Source organism: Dama dama, chromosome 13 (genome assembly GCF_033118175.1).
Source record: "Dama dama isolate Ldn47 chromosome 13, ASM3311817v1, whole genome shotgun sequence".
NCBI lineage: Eukaryota > Metazoa > Chordata > Mammalia > Artiodactyla > Cervidae > Dama > Dama dama.
The window spans coordinates 14,659,290-14,678,576 of NC_083693.1; the positions used below are offsets into that span (position 1 = coordinate 14,659,290).

General features: G+C 50.7%; 1 protein-coding gene across 7 annotated transcripts in view; it reads right to left on the reverse strand.

The window, feature by feature from the left end:
- Positions 1 to 8,066: 8,066 nt before the first annotated feature.
- Positions 8,067 to 19,287, reverse strand: part of LRRK1 (leucine rich repeat kinase 1) — a 134,905-nt gene continuing 123,684 nt past the window's right edge. For all 7 annotated transcript variants that reach the window (XM_061158559.1, XM_061158558.1, XM_061158562.1 and 4 more), the window contains 5 exons: positions 16,730 to 16,847; positions 15,563 to 15,679; positions 12,033 to 12,838; positions 11,560 to 11,661; positions 8,067 to 9,445 (listed from right to left, as the gene is read on the reverse strand). In XM_061158559.1, the coding sequence (XP_061014542.1) occupies positions 9,268 to 9,445; positions 11,560 to 11,661; positions 12,033 to 12,838; positions 15,563 to 15,679; positions 16,730 to 16,847 (1,321 nt within the window). In that variant the 3' untranslated portion in view covers positions 8,067 to 9,267. The remainder of the gene's footprint in view (positions 9,446 to 11,559; positions 11,662 to 12,032; positions 12,839 to 15,562; positions 15,680 to 16,729; positions 16,848 to 19,287) is intronic.

Here is a 19,287-nt window from a genome sequence, read left to right on the forward strand (position 1 = left end):
ATAACCTTCTTTGCCTCTTGTTACAATCTTTGTCTTAAACTCTGTTTTGTCTTCTATAAGTAGGTATAGATACCCCTGCCCTTTTTTGGTTTCTATTGCCTAGAATACTTTTTTCCATCCCTTCACTTTCAGCACATGTGAAAGTTCTTCTTTAAAGCTGAAGTGAGTCTCTTGTAAGAACACACAGTTGTATCTTATTTTTTATTTATTCAGTCACTTACTGTCTTTTGATTGGTGATATATATACATATATATAAATTATAATTGTACAAAATTATATGTTAAAAGTGTAACATATAATATGGCGATTCACAACTTTGAAGTTTATACTCTATTTATAGTTATTATAAATATTCTATTTATATTTAAAGTAATTATTGATAGGTAAGGACCATTGCCATCTTTTTCATTATTTTATGGCTTTTTTGGTAGTTCTTTCATCCCTTTATTCTTCTCCTGCTGTCTTACTCTGTGATTTGATAATTTTCTTGCAGTGTTATGCTTGGATTTCTTTTTCTTCATCTTTTGTGTATCTATTATAGGTTTATTCTTTTTAGTTACCATGAGGCTTACAAAAATCATCTTATAAGATCTTAAGCTGATAAGACCTATCTTAAATGGATAAGAACTTTGGTCACATATAAAAACTCTATCTATATTGGGCCATGGTTCAGACAGTGGGCTCCTATCTGGGTCTCCTTTTTGCAGTCTCCAGGGTGGGGAAGGGAAGTCCTAGAGCTGCATGACTCATGGGATGGTGTTGGGCCTTCCCTGGCCTCCCAAATTGCTATGTGCTGCCTCGTGAAGATTTGCCTCTGCAGAATCCCAGCAGGGCACCTGTGCTGATCTTTTCTCCCACAGCTCACTCCTTCTGGGTCCTTTGTGGGTACAGCAGAGGTGGGGGATCTGCCTTGGAGTGGAGTGGCTTGTAAAGATGGAAATTGGTTGCTGTCATCCTCTGAATCTTTCTGGTCCCTAGGTCAGAGAAATGGGGGACTTCTGGCATTTTAAGATGGCAAACCAAAGCAAATCCATAGCCATCTCCCTCTGCCTTCAATTAACTCTGGGATCATGCACATTTCCTGGGTGCAAGGCTGGGAGCCAGGCTGTGGGCATGCTGTTGGGCTTACATGTTACTGTCTGTACAATGTTGATGCCCAGTTTATCTGGCTTGTGAATCTATTAAACATGAAACAATAACCCATCTCTAAATATTAATACACTTCTTATATATATCTAACACATAATACCTGAGTATTGACAATTTTCTTCAATTAAACATTATTTAAAATTTTATTGAATCCCACTTATAAACAATTAAAATCAAAATCTAAAATACTAGATTACCTTCAGCACTAAGAAACTGGCAAAACACACATGAAATGTTACAAAGTTTACACAATCAAGTGCTGTACTAACTATAAAACTGTGTCCCAAATGCTACCTACTGCCTTGGAGTAACATTTTTCTTCCTTGTTCCACACTAACCTTCTTCTTAGTCATCTTCATATTCAACTTAGTCATAGTTCTTCCCGTGGTTTCTGAGCCTTCCTAACATTGCAGTCTATGGGTTTCACACTCAACCCAAATATAGGAAAAGGGAATTTCCATACAACACCAAGTAATTCTCTGAAATCAGCTGGAGGTCTTGCAATTCAACTCAAACCTGACACTACCTTCCCAGAGATAGTGTCAGATTCCTACAGGACTGCCCTGCCCTTGACACACATTTCACATACCAATCCAAGTCCAGATCATCACCTGTGCTTCTAACTGACTGGCTATAGACTGGAGATTCCAGTGAGCCCCACTAAAGTGGCTCACAAACCTTAGCAAAACATATTGCTTACTAGATTATGAGTTTATTATAAGGATATAACTCAAGAACAGACAGGTAGAAGAAATACATAGGGCAAGGAATGGAGAAGGAGTGTGAGTGCCCTCTCTGGGTGCATCACCCTCCACAAATCTCCATATGTTCACCATAGGGAGAACCTCTTCAACTCTGTCTTTTTGGGTGTTTATGGAGATTTTATTCTATAGGCACGATTGATTAAATCATTGGACATTCCTGTCAATTCAAACTCTAACTCATCCCCTCTCCCTGGAGATCAGGAAGTGGAACTGAAAGTTCCAACCCTCTAATTACATGGATTATGTGATTGGTTCTCCTGGAAAACAGTCCTCATCCTTTGTTGTTGTTATTCTTGTTCAGTCACTAAGTCATGTCCGACTCTGAGACCTCATGGACCGCAGCACACCAGGCTCCCTGTCCTTCACTGTCTCCTGGAGTTTACTTAGGTTTGTGTCCATTGAGTGGGTGATGCTATCTAACCATCTCATCCTCTTCTGCCTCCTTATCCTTTTGTCTTCAATCTTTCCCAGCATCAGGGTCTTTTCCAATGAGCTGGCTCTTCAAATCAGGTGGCCAAAGTATTGGAGCTTTGGCATCAGTCCTTCCGATAAATATCCAGAGTTGATTTCCTTTAGGATTGACTGGTTTGATCTCCTTGCAGTCCAAGGGACTCTCAAGAGTCTTCTTTAGCACCACAGTTCAAAAGCATCAATTTTTTGATGCTCAGCTTTCTTTATTGTCCAACTCTCACATCTGTACCTGACTACTGGAAAAACCATAGCTTTGACTATTCAGACCTTTGTCGGCAAAGTGATTTGGAAACAGAGGCTCTTTTTACACACAGAGGCTTTTTAAACACTGCCTAGGTTTATCACAGCTTTCCTTCCAAGGGGCAAGTGTCTTTTAATTTCATGGCTGCAGTCACCATCTGAAGTGATTTTGGAGCCCCCCAAAATAGCCTGTCACTTTCCCCGTCTATTTGCCATGAAGTGATGGGACCGAATGCCGTGATCTTAGTTTTCTGAATATTGAGTTTTAAGCCAACGTTTTCACTCTCCTCTTTCACTTTCATCAAGAGGCTCTTCAGTTCCTCTTCTCATTCGGCCATAAGGGTGGTGTCATCTGCATATCTGAGGTCATTGATATTTCTCCCTGCAATCTTGATTCCAGCTTGTGCTTCATCCAGTTTGGCATTTCTCATGATATACTCTGCATATAGGTTAAATAAGCGAGTTGTCAATAAACAGCCTTGATGTACTCCTTTCCCAGTTTAGAACCAGTCCATTGTTCCATGTCCAGTTATAACTGTGGCTTCCTGACCTGCATACAGATTTCTCAGAGGCAGGCAAAGTGGTCTGGTATTCTCATCTCTTTAAGAATTTTCTAGTTTGTTGTGATCCACATAGTCAAAGGCTTTAACCTAGTCAATGAAGCAGAAGTAGATGTTTTTCTGGAATTCTCTTGCTTTTTCTATGATCCAACAGATGTTGGCAATTTGATCTCTGGTTCCTCTGCCTTTTCTAAATCCAGCTGGAACATCTGGAAGTTCTCCATTCATGTACTGTTGAAGCCTCATTTGGAGCATTTTGAGCATTACTTTCCTAGTGTGTGAGATGAGTGCAGTTGTGCAGTAATTTGAACATTCTTTGTCATTGAGTTTCTTTGGGACTGGAATGAAAACTGACCTTTTCCAGTCCTGTGGCCCCTACTGAGTTTTCCAAATTTGCTGGCATATTGAGTGCAGCACTTTCACAGCATCATCTTTTGCGATTTGAAATAGCTCAGCTAGAACTCCATCACCTCCACTATCTTTGTAATGATGCTTCCTAAGGCCCACTTGACTTCACACTCCAGGATATCTGGCTCTAGATGAATGATCACACCATTGTGGTTATCTGGATCATGAAGATATTTTTTTGTACAGTTCTTCTGTGTATTATTGCCACCTCTTCTTAATGTATTCTGCTTCTGTTAGGTCCATACAGTATCTGCCCCTTATTGTGCCCATCTTTGCATGATTTGGTATCTCTAATTTTCTTGAAGAGATCTCTAGTTGTTCCCATTCCATTGTTTTCCTCTATTTCTTTGCATTCTTAGGCAGGCTTTCTTATCTCTCCTTGCTATTCTTTGGAACTCTCCATTCAGATGGGTATATCCTTCCTCCTTTTCTCAGCTATTTGTAAGGCCTCCTCAGACAACCATTTTGCTTTTTTGCATTTCTTTTTCTTGGAGATGGTTTTGATCACCATCTCCTATACAATGTTATGAACCTGTGTCCATAGTTCTTCAGGCATTCTGTCTATTAGATCTAATCCCTTGAATCTATTAGAAATTATATGTATCTTTTAAATTATAATTTACATGCTCTAAATAGCTTCTCATTTTTGGTATCATTCTAACTTTTTACAACTTGTGTTGCAGGAAGGGTGACCCCTTCCAGGGCCTGCAGGTGCACACCTGTCTGACCCTGGGAGATGAACTGTCCAAGGAGACATACGTGCTGACAAAGCAGAAGGCTTTATTGGTAAGGAGCATCTGAGCGGAGAGCAGCAAGATGAGGGAATCCAAAGAACCGCTCTGCCCCATGGTTTGTGGTCTCTCTCAGGTTTTACTCTTTGGTAAAAGGGTTAATATCCAGGGTGTCTCTGGTCAGACACTTTGCTTGGCCCTAGTCTGACTCAAGGTCCTTCCAGGTGGTGCACACATCTCAACCAAGATGGATTCCAGCAAGAAGGATTCTGGGATGTTAGCAGAACATGCCAATCCCCCTCCTTTTGGCCCCTTCCAAATTCTGTTTTCTTGTGGCAGCAGGACCTCTGATTGCAAGGAAATGCTTACAAGTGATTATCATTGTGCCTGGCTAAGGCAGGCGGTTTCAGTCAGTGGTTACCAACACTTGTACTATTTCAATTAACTAGTTAACGAACCATCACAACTCAGCCAAAGTAAGCCCCTTTATGGTGGGCTCCTTTATCCTTTGAACACTGTCCCTGAAATCCTTGGATATCCAACTTGCCTCAGGCCCATTCTAAGTAGTTTGTGTATGCTTATGTGTGTGTATGTGTGTGTTTGTATGTACATATTTTTGCATCTGCATGTGTCGATGTGTGCGAGTGTGTGTGGCGATGGAATCAGCGGCCCTCCCAATAGCCCTGCTACCCTTCAGTGGAGAAATGCAGTGGGTCCAGATCTAAGATCTATGGGCATACATGAAGTATACACGAGAATGGTGAGTGTACATGAGAATGGCAACCTATACGTGAGAACGGTGACACACACGTGAGGATGGCAGAGCGTACGTGAGGATGGCGATGCATACATGAGGGTGGCGACGCATACGTGAGGATGGTGAAGTATGAAATGGCCACTTTTAATGACAGAGCTGCAAAATGCTTTTGATGATTATATATACTAGTTTTGATTTTTTAAAATAAGTAACACTCATGATATAAAAAGTACATCCTAGCCATCTGATTCACCTCTCAAGGCAACTACAGGTCTGAACTCTTGGTCTTCTACACTGAAGGTTGTGAGACCACGTGGATGCTTCCTGTTTCAGGAATTATGGTGCTCCCCCTCCATGTCTTCCTTTTCTTTTAGGATGAGCCTTTTTTGCCTATTTGGATCTCACTTTCCTGTCCCCTTCCTCAAGAAGTTCTCAGTCTGGGAGAACAGAGCAGGGCAGAGATGACAGCACTACAGGAGGCTGGTCTGAGGGCACCAGAGCCCTGTGTGAGTGTGCTGGGGGTGGGCGTGGAGAGGGTGAGGCATCAGCGGCTAGTATCAAGCACCGTGGCCAGGTGAACTTGGGTGACAACCACAAAGTTCACTTCTTGCTCTTGCTCTGTGTCCGTGCTGGAGTGTTGGGACACTCTGGGTCACCTTTCGGAGACTCAGGCTGATAGGGCAAGCACCAGCTCTAGTTGCAGATCATGGGGTCAGAGTGGAGGGCACCCTGGAAATTCTCACAGGGACAACACAGTGCTCGCCCCGAGGTGATGGGCAACTCTTCCACTCACCCCTCACCCTGTTTGCTAGAACTAGTCACATGGCCTCTCCTGAAGGCTGGGGATAGAATATGCAGCCAGACCCCAGGCCCAGAAGAGCAGGGAGCACAGTGATGGCCCAGAGGATGACACAGCCCATGGAGGGCAAAGGGGAAATTTTAAAATTTGTGTGCCTATCATTACTTGTACTTCGTTTTTAAAGCATGTGTTCCCAGTGGGATTCCTGTTGCCTTCTTACACCCATACATCACCTTTCATTTACTGTGATGTGTGTTACACCCTAACTCAATTCTCAAGGAAAGGTGTTAGTAAAAATCTTCTTGATACTTAAAAAAAACAGGAGATTTATTTTAAAAAAATTTAAAACATTTACTTAGCTGTGCCGAGTCTTAGTTGCAACATTGGGGATCTTTAGTTGTAGCATGCAGGATCTTCAGCTGTGGGGTGGAACTCCCAGCTGTGGCATGTGGGATCTAATTCCCTGATTGGGGATTGAACTCGGGCACCCTGCATTGGAAGTGCATAGTCTTAGCCACTGGACCACCAGGGAAGTCCCAGGAGATTTATATTTAAAGTTGGGTTATTTCACAGAGACAGAGCCGTGTTTCCCTGGAGCAGTTCTCAGAGAGGACTTGTGTGTGCCCTGGGTGAGAGTCCTGGGTGCCCACCCAATCAGGTGGGATGGTGGTCATGACCAGGGGGTGGGAGGCAGTCCTGGCCCTGGGTCAGGGGTGAGGCTGGACTGTCACGTATTTGTCTCTCTTGGTCCCCAACCAATCCTGGGGGTGTAAGACATGTCATGGCCATCTCACAGAGTAGAAACCAGAGCCACAGGACTCGGGCAGCTTGCGTGGGGTGGAGAGTTTAAACTTACAGACGTCACACCCTCAGTTTTGGCCTTTGGGAAGGAGGTTGAAGCCCCAGACCTCACTCTGTAACTGTGGCCGCTCCAAGGACAAGATCTACAGGCCACGTCACGCCCAGTGCTCACAGCACAGAAGTAAGCTCTTCGGCATGCCTGGCCGCAGAAAGTTCCAGTGCACTGTTGTTCAGGTCTCTGCCCAAACTTGAACAGATGCTTGTTAGGATCAGCTCCAGAGCATCACCTGTTAGGTCTTGGGGCTTTGCTTTGGCCAGTAGCAAATACACCTGAATTGCATTTGGCTCCGAGTTAACAGCAGGAAAATACTGGCTTATACAAGAAGGCACTTTCCTTGTCTATGACGTGACAAAGAGCCCAAAGGGAAGTAGCTGGGGCTGGTGTGGAGCGCGGCCCCTCCTTCACTGCCCAGGGCCTCCCTGACCCCATCCCCCGGTGGGGGGGCCCTGCCCTGGTGCTCCAGTGAGGACCAAGTCGGCCCTCATGGATTTTCCTCAAGCCCCACTCAGGTGTCTCCGTCTCCACAGTGTCCCTGGGCAAGCCCATAAACAGCATTTCATCGTTGTCTCCACGACTCTTGCCTTACTGTTGGGTCAGGCTGAGTCTTGTTTATGTCCTCTACCCGTTTTCCTCTTGAGTTTTCTCTTTTTCAGCAACAGCTACAAACTTTTTGCTTAAAGGATAAACCAACTATTTGCCTCTCCTTTTTGTTACAAATATTATTTCCTCTCAATTGACTGTTTTAGTTTGATCTTTTTAGTTTGTAGAAATTTTTCCATTTACGTTTTTAAGATATTCAGGTTCATGAACCACTTCCGTACGATTTCTAACTTTGGTGAGGAGGCCCTCCCAGCTGGCTCTCGAGAACATGGGCTGAGCTCACTGCAGCTTGTCGCCATCCTGGGGCTGGGCGAGGGCGGCGGGGAAGGCTAAGACCTGACCCAGGGATCCTGAGGGTCACAGAGCAGTCCAGCTGCAAGTGAGGTGGAGCACAGGTTTGGGACAGAGTAGGCACAGGGCCTGGTTTGCATTTGAGAAGTTAACTAGGCAGCCAAGCGGTGTGGAGACAGGAGGACGGGGGAGCAGTAACCTCCGAGTCCCTGCTGGGGCTGAACGGCAGGGACGCAGGCCAGAGGCTCAGGCTTCAGTCCCCCTGAGGCCATGGAAAGCAAGCGGGGAGACTGACAGAGCCCATCTCCGCCCACAGAAACTGCTGGGGGCACATGAGCTGGGAGGGCACGCCCCATCTGCCAGGACAGCGAGTGGGCCGGGTGGGACACGCTCGGACTGTTACTGTGTGTGCTCTACAGACAGAAGCCATGACTTCATCTTCAGAGTTTGTTTATTTTCAGATAAAAGGAATCACATTTGCCTACATACCCCAGCAAAATCTAAAGTTTGATTTTTATAATTTAATTTTAGAAAAAAGTCAACAGTTTGCACTGGAGGATGATCTCAGGTTCCCACTCCTGTTCTGGGTTAAGCAGCCTCAAACAGTTACTCTTGGTGGTGATGTGAATGTGAATGCATGCGTGTGTACACACAAGTGTGTGCATCCTTTATGAAAGTTCTTGCTGTCATACCCATACATCTCCCTTTGACAATTTCACTTTTTTTTTTATTCTGCTGTACTGTTTAGCAAACAGATAATTTGATATAAGTCCCATATGATGTGATTTCACAATAAGAGGTCTAACCATTGAGATATGATTTAATATGTTAAAGTAATAGAAAAGCTTATTATGTGCAAACAAACAGGGTTTATGCTGCAGCTGTGTCTGAGTTTATTTCACAAAGCTGTAAACACAGGCCCTTTCTCAAGTCCTGCTGATGGAGTCTCTCCTGCCTTCTGTCGGTAGGAGAAGAATGCAGCGGCTGAGGCGCGCTCCGCCCTGTGCGGCTCTTGGCTTCCCGGCCGGTCACTTAAAGGAGCCCATTCATCCCCACGCCAGGCAGTGCTCCTCTCGGGGTCCTTCCGAGGCTTTTCACACACAGGCTTTCCCAAGCGGGAGACATCTGATCTCCGCCTGCCCAAGCGGGGCCCCCAGGCCCCGGGGACCCAGGAGCTTGAGAAACGTGCTGAGAGCCGGGGAGCTGCCAGGGGAAGGGGCAGGGGTCACAGCCCTCCTCCCGCCCTGCCCTGAGCTGCTCCCCGACTGAGGGCCCTAGTGTAATTCCACCCCAGGCCTGGGGGTGAAAGTGGGGAGGCCCACAAGGCCAGCCAGGCCCAGCCCTGAGAGTGGACGGAGGGGGCAGGGGCCCAATCAGTTCTGCCCACTGCCTTCCCTGGGGCTGTAAAACCAGCACTGGGCGGGGGGGCGGGTACCCAGGGAACTGTGCCCTGGAACAGGAGAACACTTAAACCCCCAGTGGGGTGGGGTCTTCTCAGCACGTCTTAGCAGCAAGTGGTTCGGAGGACAACCCAGCCTGCCTGTCGGGTCCTCAGAGGGCTGCGGGCTGCAGGCAGAGAGGTCAGGCTGCGGGCCCACGCTGGCCGTGGCCAGGGAACGCTCAACCCGCAGGAATCACCTCCTCTTCCTCACGCATGCCTCCAGTCGGCCCAGCTCCTCGTAGGACTGGTAGAAAATGTCAAACTCCTGCGTGCCCCAGCCCCTCCAGACAGCCAGGCACCATTCCAGATTTTCGTTCTCAAAGCCGCACACAACTGTGTCCTTTGCCACCACAGCAGCATCCGTGAGAACCCTGCAGAGAGAGGGGGTCTGAGAAAACCCACAGGAGTTCCTGCTTCCTCAGGGTGGTGACCCTCACCCTACACCTTCTCAGAGGACAGAGCCTGGCTAAGGGGGTATCTGTGCACCCTAGCCTGGCACCAGCCATGTGCTGCTCTGTCTGGCGGTCTAGCATGTGGGCAGTCTTTCTAAAGCCTAAAAAGGGGCATCATTTCAGCTTCACCTCAGAGTAGGAATCCTCCGTGACACACCTCCGACCCCAACATGTCCAGAAAAAACAGTCAGCCTTCCGTGCCTACGAGTTTGGCATCCTTGGATATGGAGGGCTGGCTGTGCGTCCTTGTGTGTGCTTAGCTGCTCATTCGTGTCTGACTCTTTGTGACCACATGGACTGTAGCCCGCCAGGCTCCTCTGTCCATGGGATTCTCCAGGCAAGAATACTAGAGTGGGTTGCCATTTCCTCCTCCAGGGGATCTTCCTGACCCAGGGATTGAACGTGTGCCTTCTGCATTAGCAGGCAGATTCTTTCCCACTGAGCCACCTGGAAATCCCAGGGCTGACTATATTATATCATTTTATATATAAGGACTTGAGCATCCTTGGACTTTTGTATTTGTAAGGATCCTGCAATCAGTGCCCCCGCAGATGCTGAGAGAGGCTGGAATGATCAATTCTATCCTATAATTCTTGCTTATCAATGGTCCACAACAGATTCTAAACTTTAACTCAATTTCCTTGCCACTCAATTCAGGCATGATTCTTCTCTCTTATTATGTTTCCACATGCCTAGGAAATGTGGGGGAATATATTAGACAGAAAACCTATACCAAGTCTGAACTATGTACATTTTTAAAAGCAAGTTCTGCATGACCCGGGCACACCCTACACATTTCCTTCCGGGCCTCTGCAGGCCGTGTGCCCCCCTCTGAGCAGACACTGCCAGCCTCTCCTCCCTCTGCCCGTGTGGCCTGATGGCACCAAGGCCAGCATGTAAACTGGGATGTGTAGGGGAATCTGCTCTCGTGGGCCTTGCATGTCTCGGGCACTCGGTAGCTATCTGCCAAGGGACTAACTGTCTCAGCACGACTGAGTGGCTAAGCAGCAGTAAATGTCTCAGACGCATCTCAGAAAGCTGGTGGGCTCGGGCCACGGCCTTCCTTTTGCTGGCTGCCTGTGCTGCTTTCTCCCTGCAGTGAGGGTGCCTGCTTTTGGTAAACCTGTCTTTGGGGGCAAAGAGGAAAAACAACAGCAGGGGAAAAGTCAAGGGCACTGATGGTGGACACTCCAAGGTCAACAGGCCCAGCCTCTACGGACACACCTGCTCCCCCAGAAGCCTGACCTGGGACCTGGGGACTACCACCACCCCCACACTCAGCCAGCGCTCAGGAGCAAACACAGCTCCAGTCTCTAGAACCACCGGGAGGGCAAGGGCCACTGGCCCAGGTGCCACATACACCTCCATCATCGTTCTGCTCCGGGAAAAACAGGCCGAATGCAATTTCTCCATAAGGGAGAGAAGCGCATGGGACTCAGCCCAGTGAGGGGTGTGGACGCCACGGGCTGCGTGACAGCCCTAGGAACACTGGCTGGACCAGCCTTGCATCAGTACAGCCAGGCAGGCGGGGTCCAACAGCATCCTACAGTGGCGTCTGGCCTGCCTTCTGACGGCGGGTAAGTACAGCTGAGCCCAGAATGGGCATGGCGGGCGTGGACGTGGTGAAGGCTGGTGTGGCCTGGCAGCGTGGCTCCACCTGGTGCCCAGGGGGAGGAGAGGCACTTCAGTAGGGCTCCCCTGCTTGGCAGGAAGAGTGGGGGACCACCTGTTTCCCCATTGTGACTGCAGCTGAACTGGGGCTCTGCAGGCTACCTCGGGCTGGGCAGGTGGTCCACAGGTGCACGGGGCACCCCAGAAAAGGTAGCCATGACTGTGACTGATGCCTCTGTCAGCTGGCATTTGCTGACCCCCTGGGAGCTGCCTCCTGCAGACTCTGTATTGTTCCTCCTCTGCCTCTACTATGAGTTTTGGGTGGAGGACAGAAGGGCCACGGCCAACACGCAGGGAGGCGGTGGGGGGCCTCGATTCCCTAAGCTACAGCCCGGCCCCCACGTAGCTGCCCTCCGTCTTACCCGTGTGGAGTCAGCTCTCGGGCTTTCAAGACAGCAATCACGCGGCCCCGCTGAGTTCCTGCCTCCTTCTCCAGGCCAATGACGATGATATCTCCACCGCGCCTAAGAAACCAGAACCCCGCAGGGGAATCGTTTGTCCAGGGCTGTGCTCTCCAAGGGGAAACGGAGAGGGTGTGCAGAAAGGCAGGGAAACAGACACACCTTTGGCAAATGGATCGGGTTCCTGGGAGGGCCCCAGAGCTGGGTGAGAAGCCCTTTCCCGGTCGGAAACCTGACCATGGCTCTCCTCTCTGGTGCCCTGAGCTCTGGTGGGCCGATGGGCAGCCCTTCATAGATCTGCTAAAGGAGCCCACCAGTTCCAGGAGAGAAAAGGCGGCTCCTGATGCATCTGACTGTACTTGAAGGTTCCCTGCACACTGGCCCCACAGCAAGAGCAGAGAGGGCGCAGGGTGACGCCCCTGCAGGACACCTACCTGGGGACCCAGATGACGTCTTTCACGGCGAGGATCTTCACAGCCTGCAGGTGCTGGCTGAACGCCTCGCCATCCACGGGGCTCAGGTCATGCGCCGACCTGTCGGAGCCCGTGGCGGGCTCGGGCAGCTGGCTGGTGTCCTCGCAGTCAGCGGAGAAGGGCAAGCTAGAAGAGCTCGCCGGGGAGCAGGGCAGGCTGGACAGGGAGCAGTAGTCAGTCAGCGAGTCCTGGTGGGTGAGGATCTGCGTGCCCAGCTCCTCGCTGAACATGAAGCTCACGTCGGCGATGGAGCCCCTCGCGGGCTCCCTCGGGCTGGCCACAGGGCTGTCCAGGGGAGGTGGGCCCATCGGGCGCACGGGAAACACGTCCCCAGTGGGGCTGGGGTCCCCGCAGAAGTAGCGGGCGCAGAGCTGGTAGGTCGCCGAGTGGTACATCACCAAGCAGTTGGCCCTGTCGTCCAGGCACCACACCACCTCTTCGCCGCGGCACTCTGAGCCGCACACCACAGACGTGACCACCGAGGGCGCCGTGTAGGGCTCCAGCCGCCGGCGGATCTCCAGGGCCGCGCAGTCGATGACTAGTAGGCCTGGCCCGTTGCTGTACCAGACCTCGGACCCGCTGTTGACCACCTCCATGGCTGTCACGGGGTAGGGGTTCTGCCGGGCGTCCTCATCGGGGATGCTGAACTTGGCCCTGTTGGCCGTGTGTGAGCAGAGGTAGGAGCAGCCGGGGTCCGGGGCGCCCCACGCAGCCGGGAACACCGCCACCAGGCCGTCCGCCAGGCCCGCCAGCACCAGGTAGGAGTTCTGAGGGGGGAAGACAGGGTGCTTGATGCCCCTGCAGCTCGGGCAATCCAAGGAGAGAGACAGCACGTGCCGGACCCACCCCTGCAGGTACCCCGTGAGCATGAGCTTCCTGCCAGCACCTCCCGGCTTCTAACACAGGCTGGGGCTACCAGCAGGATCTTCCAGTGTGCTCCCAAAGGAGGTGCAGCTCAGGCCCAGAAGAGCCACCTCTGCCCTCCTTCCTGGGTGCAGAAGGGTGCCCGCTGGCGCCCGAGCAAGGGCCACGTGCTGCCGGGACCACGCAGCCCACCCTCGGTGAGCCTGGACCTCCTGCCGGGCCAGGAGGAGGGAGCAGCCTTCCCCTTGGTCACCCGGGCCTCCTCTGAGGCGGAAGTGGTGCCCTCCTTCCCCTGACTCTGCTGCATAAACTGATGGTGGCTGTGGGTGCCCCACGGGGCTAGGACTCCCGCTCACTGCTTCCACAAGAGCAGGCCTGGGCCTGTGTGTCCACCACTGGCCCCAGGGCCAGCCCGCACAGGGAAGGGCTAATTCCCATCCACCTCGGGGACCCCCCCCCCCCGGTTTTCTGCTCAGGTACCAACGGGTCTCCCAGCCACCTCGGGGAACCCCCGGTTTTCTGCTCAGGTACCAACGGGTGCCTGCTGAGCTAAGTCTTGAAGAAATTACTTTCAGCTCAGTCCTCTAACGGAGGTACCTCTTGGCCACCACACCACATACCCTGCTTCCCACATGTACTCTGAAATGCTGTGGTCCAGCTGACACTGAGAGGGCCCTCGAGGTGTCCCTGCCCTGCCTTGAAGCACATGTTCTTCTACGACCACCAGAGGTCACCAGGCAGAGGCGGTGCTGAACGCTGGGCCCAGCCCTGCTGCCTTGGAGCATCTGGGCAAAGCTGGGAGCAGAGAGCAGCTGAGCAGGCTCGATGCCCAAGTGGGCCAGGATGGGGGCAGGAAGGGTTCAGGAGCACAAAGCCAGAGCCGGGAAAGGGCAGAGGTGCAGGCCTTGCGCCAGCGAGGGCAAGCAGCAGAAAGCCTCCTTGTTGGGAGCTGGGGAGGCAGGCTGTCCAAGGCGATGAGTGAACCAGCCCCGAGATCAACAGCCCTCAGACCGCTTATCAAAATCCATCTCCAGGATTCCAGGACAGAAAAGAGCCAAAGCAAATAGGAGCGAGGTCTCTCTCTGAGTCCCAGCTCCAGGCCCCAGCCAGGCGGCGAGTCCCATGTCCCGGCTGGGTGTGGACACGCACGTGCAAGAATTCAGGGTCTGCCCTCTGCGGCCATGGGGCAGCACGTCCCCTGAGGGTGCAGACACGCCGACAGGGAGGCCCCGCACAGAGCCGGCTTTATTCCCGCCGGCCTACGGGCGGCGGTGCCCCGACTCGGGGCTCTGGCCAGCCACGGCCTTAAATAACACTTTGTGCTGTGCTCTGCGCTTCAGTGCAACTGGGTCCTGAGCTGCCCGGCCTCGCCTGTGGGGCCACAGTCATAGCTGACTCTAAGATTGAGTTCAGATTTTTTTTTTCTTAAGAAACAAAACTGTAGAGGCATGGAGAGGAGACTGTATGTAGTTCACGACTGTCAGGAAGTAGCAACAATGCTCTCATTTACCCAGAGTGCTGGCCCAGAGCTTTAGGTACGCTGTGCCCAGAGATCCTCCTTACCACTTTGCAGATGGGAAAACTGGAATCAGATGATGATAGTCAACTCGTTTTAACAAAGCCCTTTTAATAATGGCCCTTCCAGCTGGGAGCTACACAAACAAGTGCCTCAGGGCCCACAAAGGGGTTCCAGAGCCTGGAGAAGCCTTGGGGACATCATCGAGGAGCTTCTCAGAGTGAGGGGTCATGGCCCTAACCTTCAGAAATGAATAGGAAGAGGTGTGAGCAGCTGGATTGGTTCTGGAGGGAAGGGGCTGCTGGGCACACAGTGCTGGATGGGGAGGGTGTGCAGCGGGGCCGGCCTGTGGGCTGGGCCTGATCTCAGGAGCTGCAGTGCTCGGGGTCCTGGCTGGTGTGGGCATCACTCGCAGATTCACTTGAGAACAGCAGGAGCCAGAGGCTGAGGTGGTGAGTCTTTGGGGCGGGACTGAGGTCTGGGCTGGATGGTGTGTACCCCAGAGCAGGCAGAGCTGGACGGGGCGGGGATATGGCTGCCCAGCAGGTGTGGGGCCTGCCAGGGCCTGGGGGCTGAGTGGCCGTGGGGGTGCCGGGCCAGGTTCTCAGCGGGCGCACATGCAACTGCTCCGGGATGCCATCTGTACCAGAAAAGCCTCTCACTCCAGCTGGAGCTGTGGCGCTTGCCCGCGGGACGCAAGCCTTCCACTCAGCCCTTAGTTTTACTGGTCACTCACTTCCCTGGTGCTCAGATGGTAGAGAATCTGCCTGCAATGCAGGCGACTCGGGTTCAGTCCCTGGGTCGGGACAATCCCCTGGAAGAGGAAATGGCAACCCATTTCAGTATTTCTTGCCTGGTGAATCCCAAGGACAGAGGAGCCTGGTGAGCTACAGTCCATGGGGTCACAAAGAGCTGGACACGACTGAGCAGCTAACGCTTAGGTTCTCAGAAACTCAGAGGCACTGAGGATGGCCCAGGTCTCCTGTCTCTACGGCTGACTGTAGCCTAGGCCAGGTGGTCCAGAAGAACATGGTTCTGCTCCCTTCCCTATCAGCCCAATGGAACAGGCGATGGAGAACCAGAAACCTGTGCACCCACCTCCTTATCTCACCTTTTTTATAATAGGTACCGCCAAGAAGCAGGTGACGATGGCCGGGGTGTCCAAAGCCCGCTGGGGTGTGTTCAGTGGACACATGCCCTTGAGGCTGTAGATGTAGATCTTCTGGTCCTGCAGAGGAGACGGTCAGCATGAGAGCTGGCTGCAACAGGCCTGCCAGCTCCTGGGGTACACTTGGCCTCAGGAGGCCCTTCACCCCTTGGGAAGTAACATTTATTGAGGCGTTCTGGCTGGCTGGTTTCATACTTCTGTTCTTTCTAGAAACTCTGAAAACTACAGAACAGTCTAAAGAAAAACGTAAAATCGTCCACAATCCAACATTCAGAGAAAGCCACCTTTGAGATCTGGGGCCCAGACTTCCAGTTTTCTACATGTATTGGTGTGTGTCTGCATTCCCAACAGTGAGACCACACTGCTATGCTGTTTCCACACTTTTCTTCTCCCAGGACGATGAGTGTGGGCAGAGGTTCTCTCCTCCCTGGTCTGTTAGGGAGTGAGGCATGTTCATCACTTGAGTGCACCAGAATTTGACTTATATGCTGTCAGATGTTTATTCTGTTCATTTTCACTACTATGAGTTGCACTGGAATGAGTATTCTTACACTCCTGTCTTGTCTGAGTGTTCCTGTGTTTGCCTGTCTTGGTTTTTTCCTGACAGCAAATTCTTAAAACTGAAATTACTAAGGCTTACAAGGCATGAATACTGTTGAGACTTCTGATGCATATTTGAACTATACTTGCCATCTGGAAAGGCTGCACCAATTCATATTCTCCTGCCCAGTAGCTTCAGATCATGTGTTTTTGTGGCATTCCTCTCTGGAGTTCTCAAAAGACAGTTGCCTGTGCCTTCTGCTGACCTCTTTACATGAAAGCAAGAGGCCTCAGAGCTGAGTGGATTTGCTGTTAGGCAGGCGGTGTTATAAGAAACCCGGTCACTTCACCAGCCTACTAGGGTGAATCCCTCTTGCTGGGATTCGGCACTTGACACATCAAAGCTACATCCCAGCCACCAGTCAGGAACTAGGCGGGTGAGCCAGCCCTGTGAGTAAGTGTGTGAAGTTCCAAACGTTCCTGGGTGTCCTGCCTGTTTCATTGCTAAACCTGACCCCCCAGGGGTGGGAGTTTCCCACCTGGATTAGAGCCCTACAGGGGTGTGGTTACCTCGGTGGCTGTCCATAGCGAGTTCTGGATCTTGAGTTGGCAGCTCAGCTTCATCCCCGCACAGCTCATGTGCTGCACTTCCAGAAGGCCCTTCTCCGTGTTCACCACCGTGTAGTTCCTACAAGCGGCAACAGTGACGCAGTCAGCGCGGGCCTCCCTCCCGAGGGCAGGCCTGGAGCAGCCTTGGAGGAGAGCATCAGCTGTGGGTCTGGCCTACCCCTTCCAGCCCAGCGTCCAATTCTGCATGTTCTGAGGGGCTCAAGGCTGCGGCAGAGCCTGGTTCTACCTGCCTGGTGGTGGGGGAATGACTCTCCTCTCTCTGTGATCTTTGACGGCTCAAATAGTTGCATGAAGGGACACCAGGAGGTCGTACATGTACCACAGTCACTCCCTGCCTCCTCCCTGGGCATGCCCTCTCCCCACCCCCAGCAGAATACATCAGGTCCACTAGAGACACGATGAGTGAGCCGTAGAGTAGGCGGGGCAGGCAGCGGCTTGGGGGGGTGGGCCTTGAAAAAGCATAAGTGCCCTGAGAACTCACAAGCTGCTGTTTACGAGGGTGGCCTTTCTCTCACCCGCCCACCCCTATGTCTCCCCGCATTGCCATCTGTCCCCCCACCACCCTTGACGAACACCCCGTGTGCTCACTGCTGCAGGGGAGCCTGCAGCTGGGGCAGGGGTGGGTTATTCACCCAGGCCCTGCAGATCCATCCTGCAGTCCAAGGGAGTAAGTCAAGTGAGTGGCTAGCAGTTCTCAATGTAAAACTTTTCTGCCATCAAATTTTGGAAACCGTTGCCACAGCTGATTGATAACGTGTATTTGTAGATGATAGAGTTGAGTGAAAAATCAGCAAATGAAAACTTTCTTCAAAGTTATATTCCATCCCTCTTTTTCTGCAGTCTTTTTTCTATGAACTGAAAAGATAAAACTAGGATACTATAAATAACTTTACATTTAACTTGGAAAAAATTTAAAATATAGAGAAACCTACAGGATAACACTCCCCTATTCCCTCCAACAAGAATTTTATGTGTATCCTGTTTTCTGCACATACCCACTTCCTTCTTACCCCCTTTGTTGTTCAATTGCTAATTGACGTCTCTTTGCGACCCCATGGACTGCAGCACACCAGGCCTCCCTGTCCTACACCGGCTCCCAGCATCTGCTCAAGCTCATATCCACTGAGTCTGTGCCCTTTTCCTCCGTAATTCAGGATGGTCTCATTTTCCCCTCCACTCTTGCTTTCCAGGATCACTGCCCTTTGTGCTCTGCCTTTAGTGAGCTTGTCCCTTCTTCAGGCTGGTGGTGAGTTTTTAAAGCCTTCCCACATCATAGGGGCATTTCCCTTCGCACTGGAGATGAGCTTTTACCACTTTGGGCAGTGTTGTCTCCAAAACTGTGGGTGAGTCTGTAAGACTGAGACGGTAAAGAAAGCACCGTCGTGGGGCAGCGGGGACGGGGGAGGTGGGGCAGAGCTGATCCAGAAGCTGTGCCAAGCAAAGCACCCCTGGGAAAGGCTCCTAGGTGTGCAAATTCTGGGTCAAAGGGCATGAGTATCTCAAAGCCATTTAAGACATACCGACAAATTGTTTTTCAGACAGATGTGCAAATTTACATGCTCACCAGTAAGGTATGACCAACCTTCAGCAGTTTCCATTATTATGTTTGAAAACAAAGTTTGCCAATAGGATAAGAAAAAGGAATCTTGCAGATTGAATTTATATTTCTTGATTATTAGAAAGTTCAAATGTTAAAAAATATTCCTTGCCTATTTTATGACTGAGATTTTAGTATTTTTTCCCACCGATGTGTAAAAGTCTCTGAAATAAAGATAATAGTTTCTAATTTTCTCTATTTGTTTAAAAGATTTTTGAGAGTCTGCTGAGAAAATAAATATTGATGGGAAAATGGGGTTTGTTTTTATATTTATATATCTGATGAGCATTTCATTTTATGTATACCTTTATATCCTTTAACAGTAAGAGGGCTTTATTTTCACGATAGACAGTATGCCTGCATTTCCTGGTCTTCTGAGAGTGTGACATTCCCCAAAAGCATTTGTGACATCAGGATGCTGTCTGTGCCCATGAAGGAGTTTGAAAACTAAGTGTGTGCTAAGTCACTTTAGTCGTGTCTGACTCTTTGCGACCCTCCGGACTGTAGCCTGCCAGGCTCCTCTGTCCATGGGATTTCCCAGGCAATAATACTGGAGTGGGTTGGCATTTTCTTCTCCATGGGATCTTCCAGACCCAGGGATTGAACCTGTGTCTTTTATGTCTCCTGCTATGTGCTGTCATTCAAACCAGAGGGCCCAGCCCCTCCCTCTCAACTCCTCCCTCCTTTCTTCTTTTGCAGAGTGCATACCATAGCCCATGAGCTCATCACCCAGCTTCAGTAACTATCACTCTATGGCCATGTCAGTTCATCTTTGCCCCCATCCATTTATTTTCTCTCCCCAGATTCTTATGAAGCAAGTCCCCAGAATCATCTTTTTATCTAACTTTTATCTGTATTTATCTCTAAAAAATTATTAGAAAAAAAAAATAGAAACCTAACT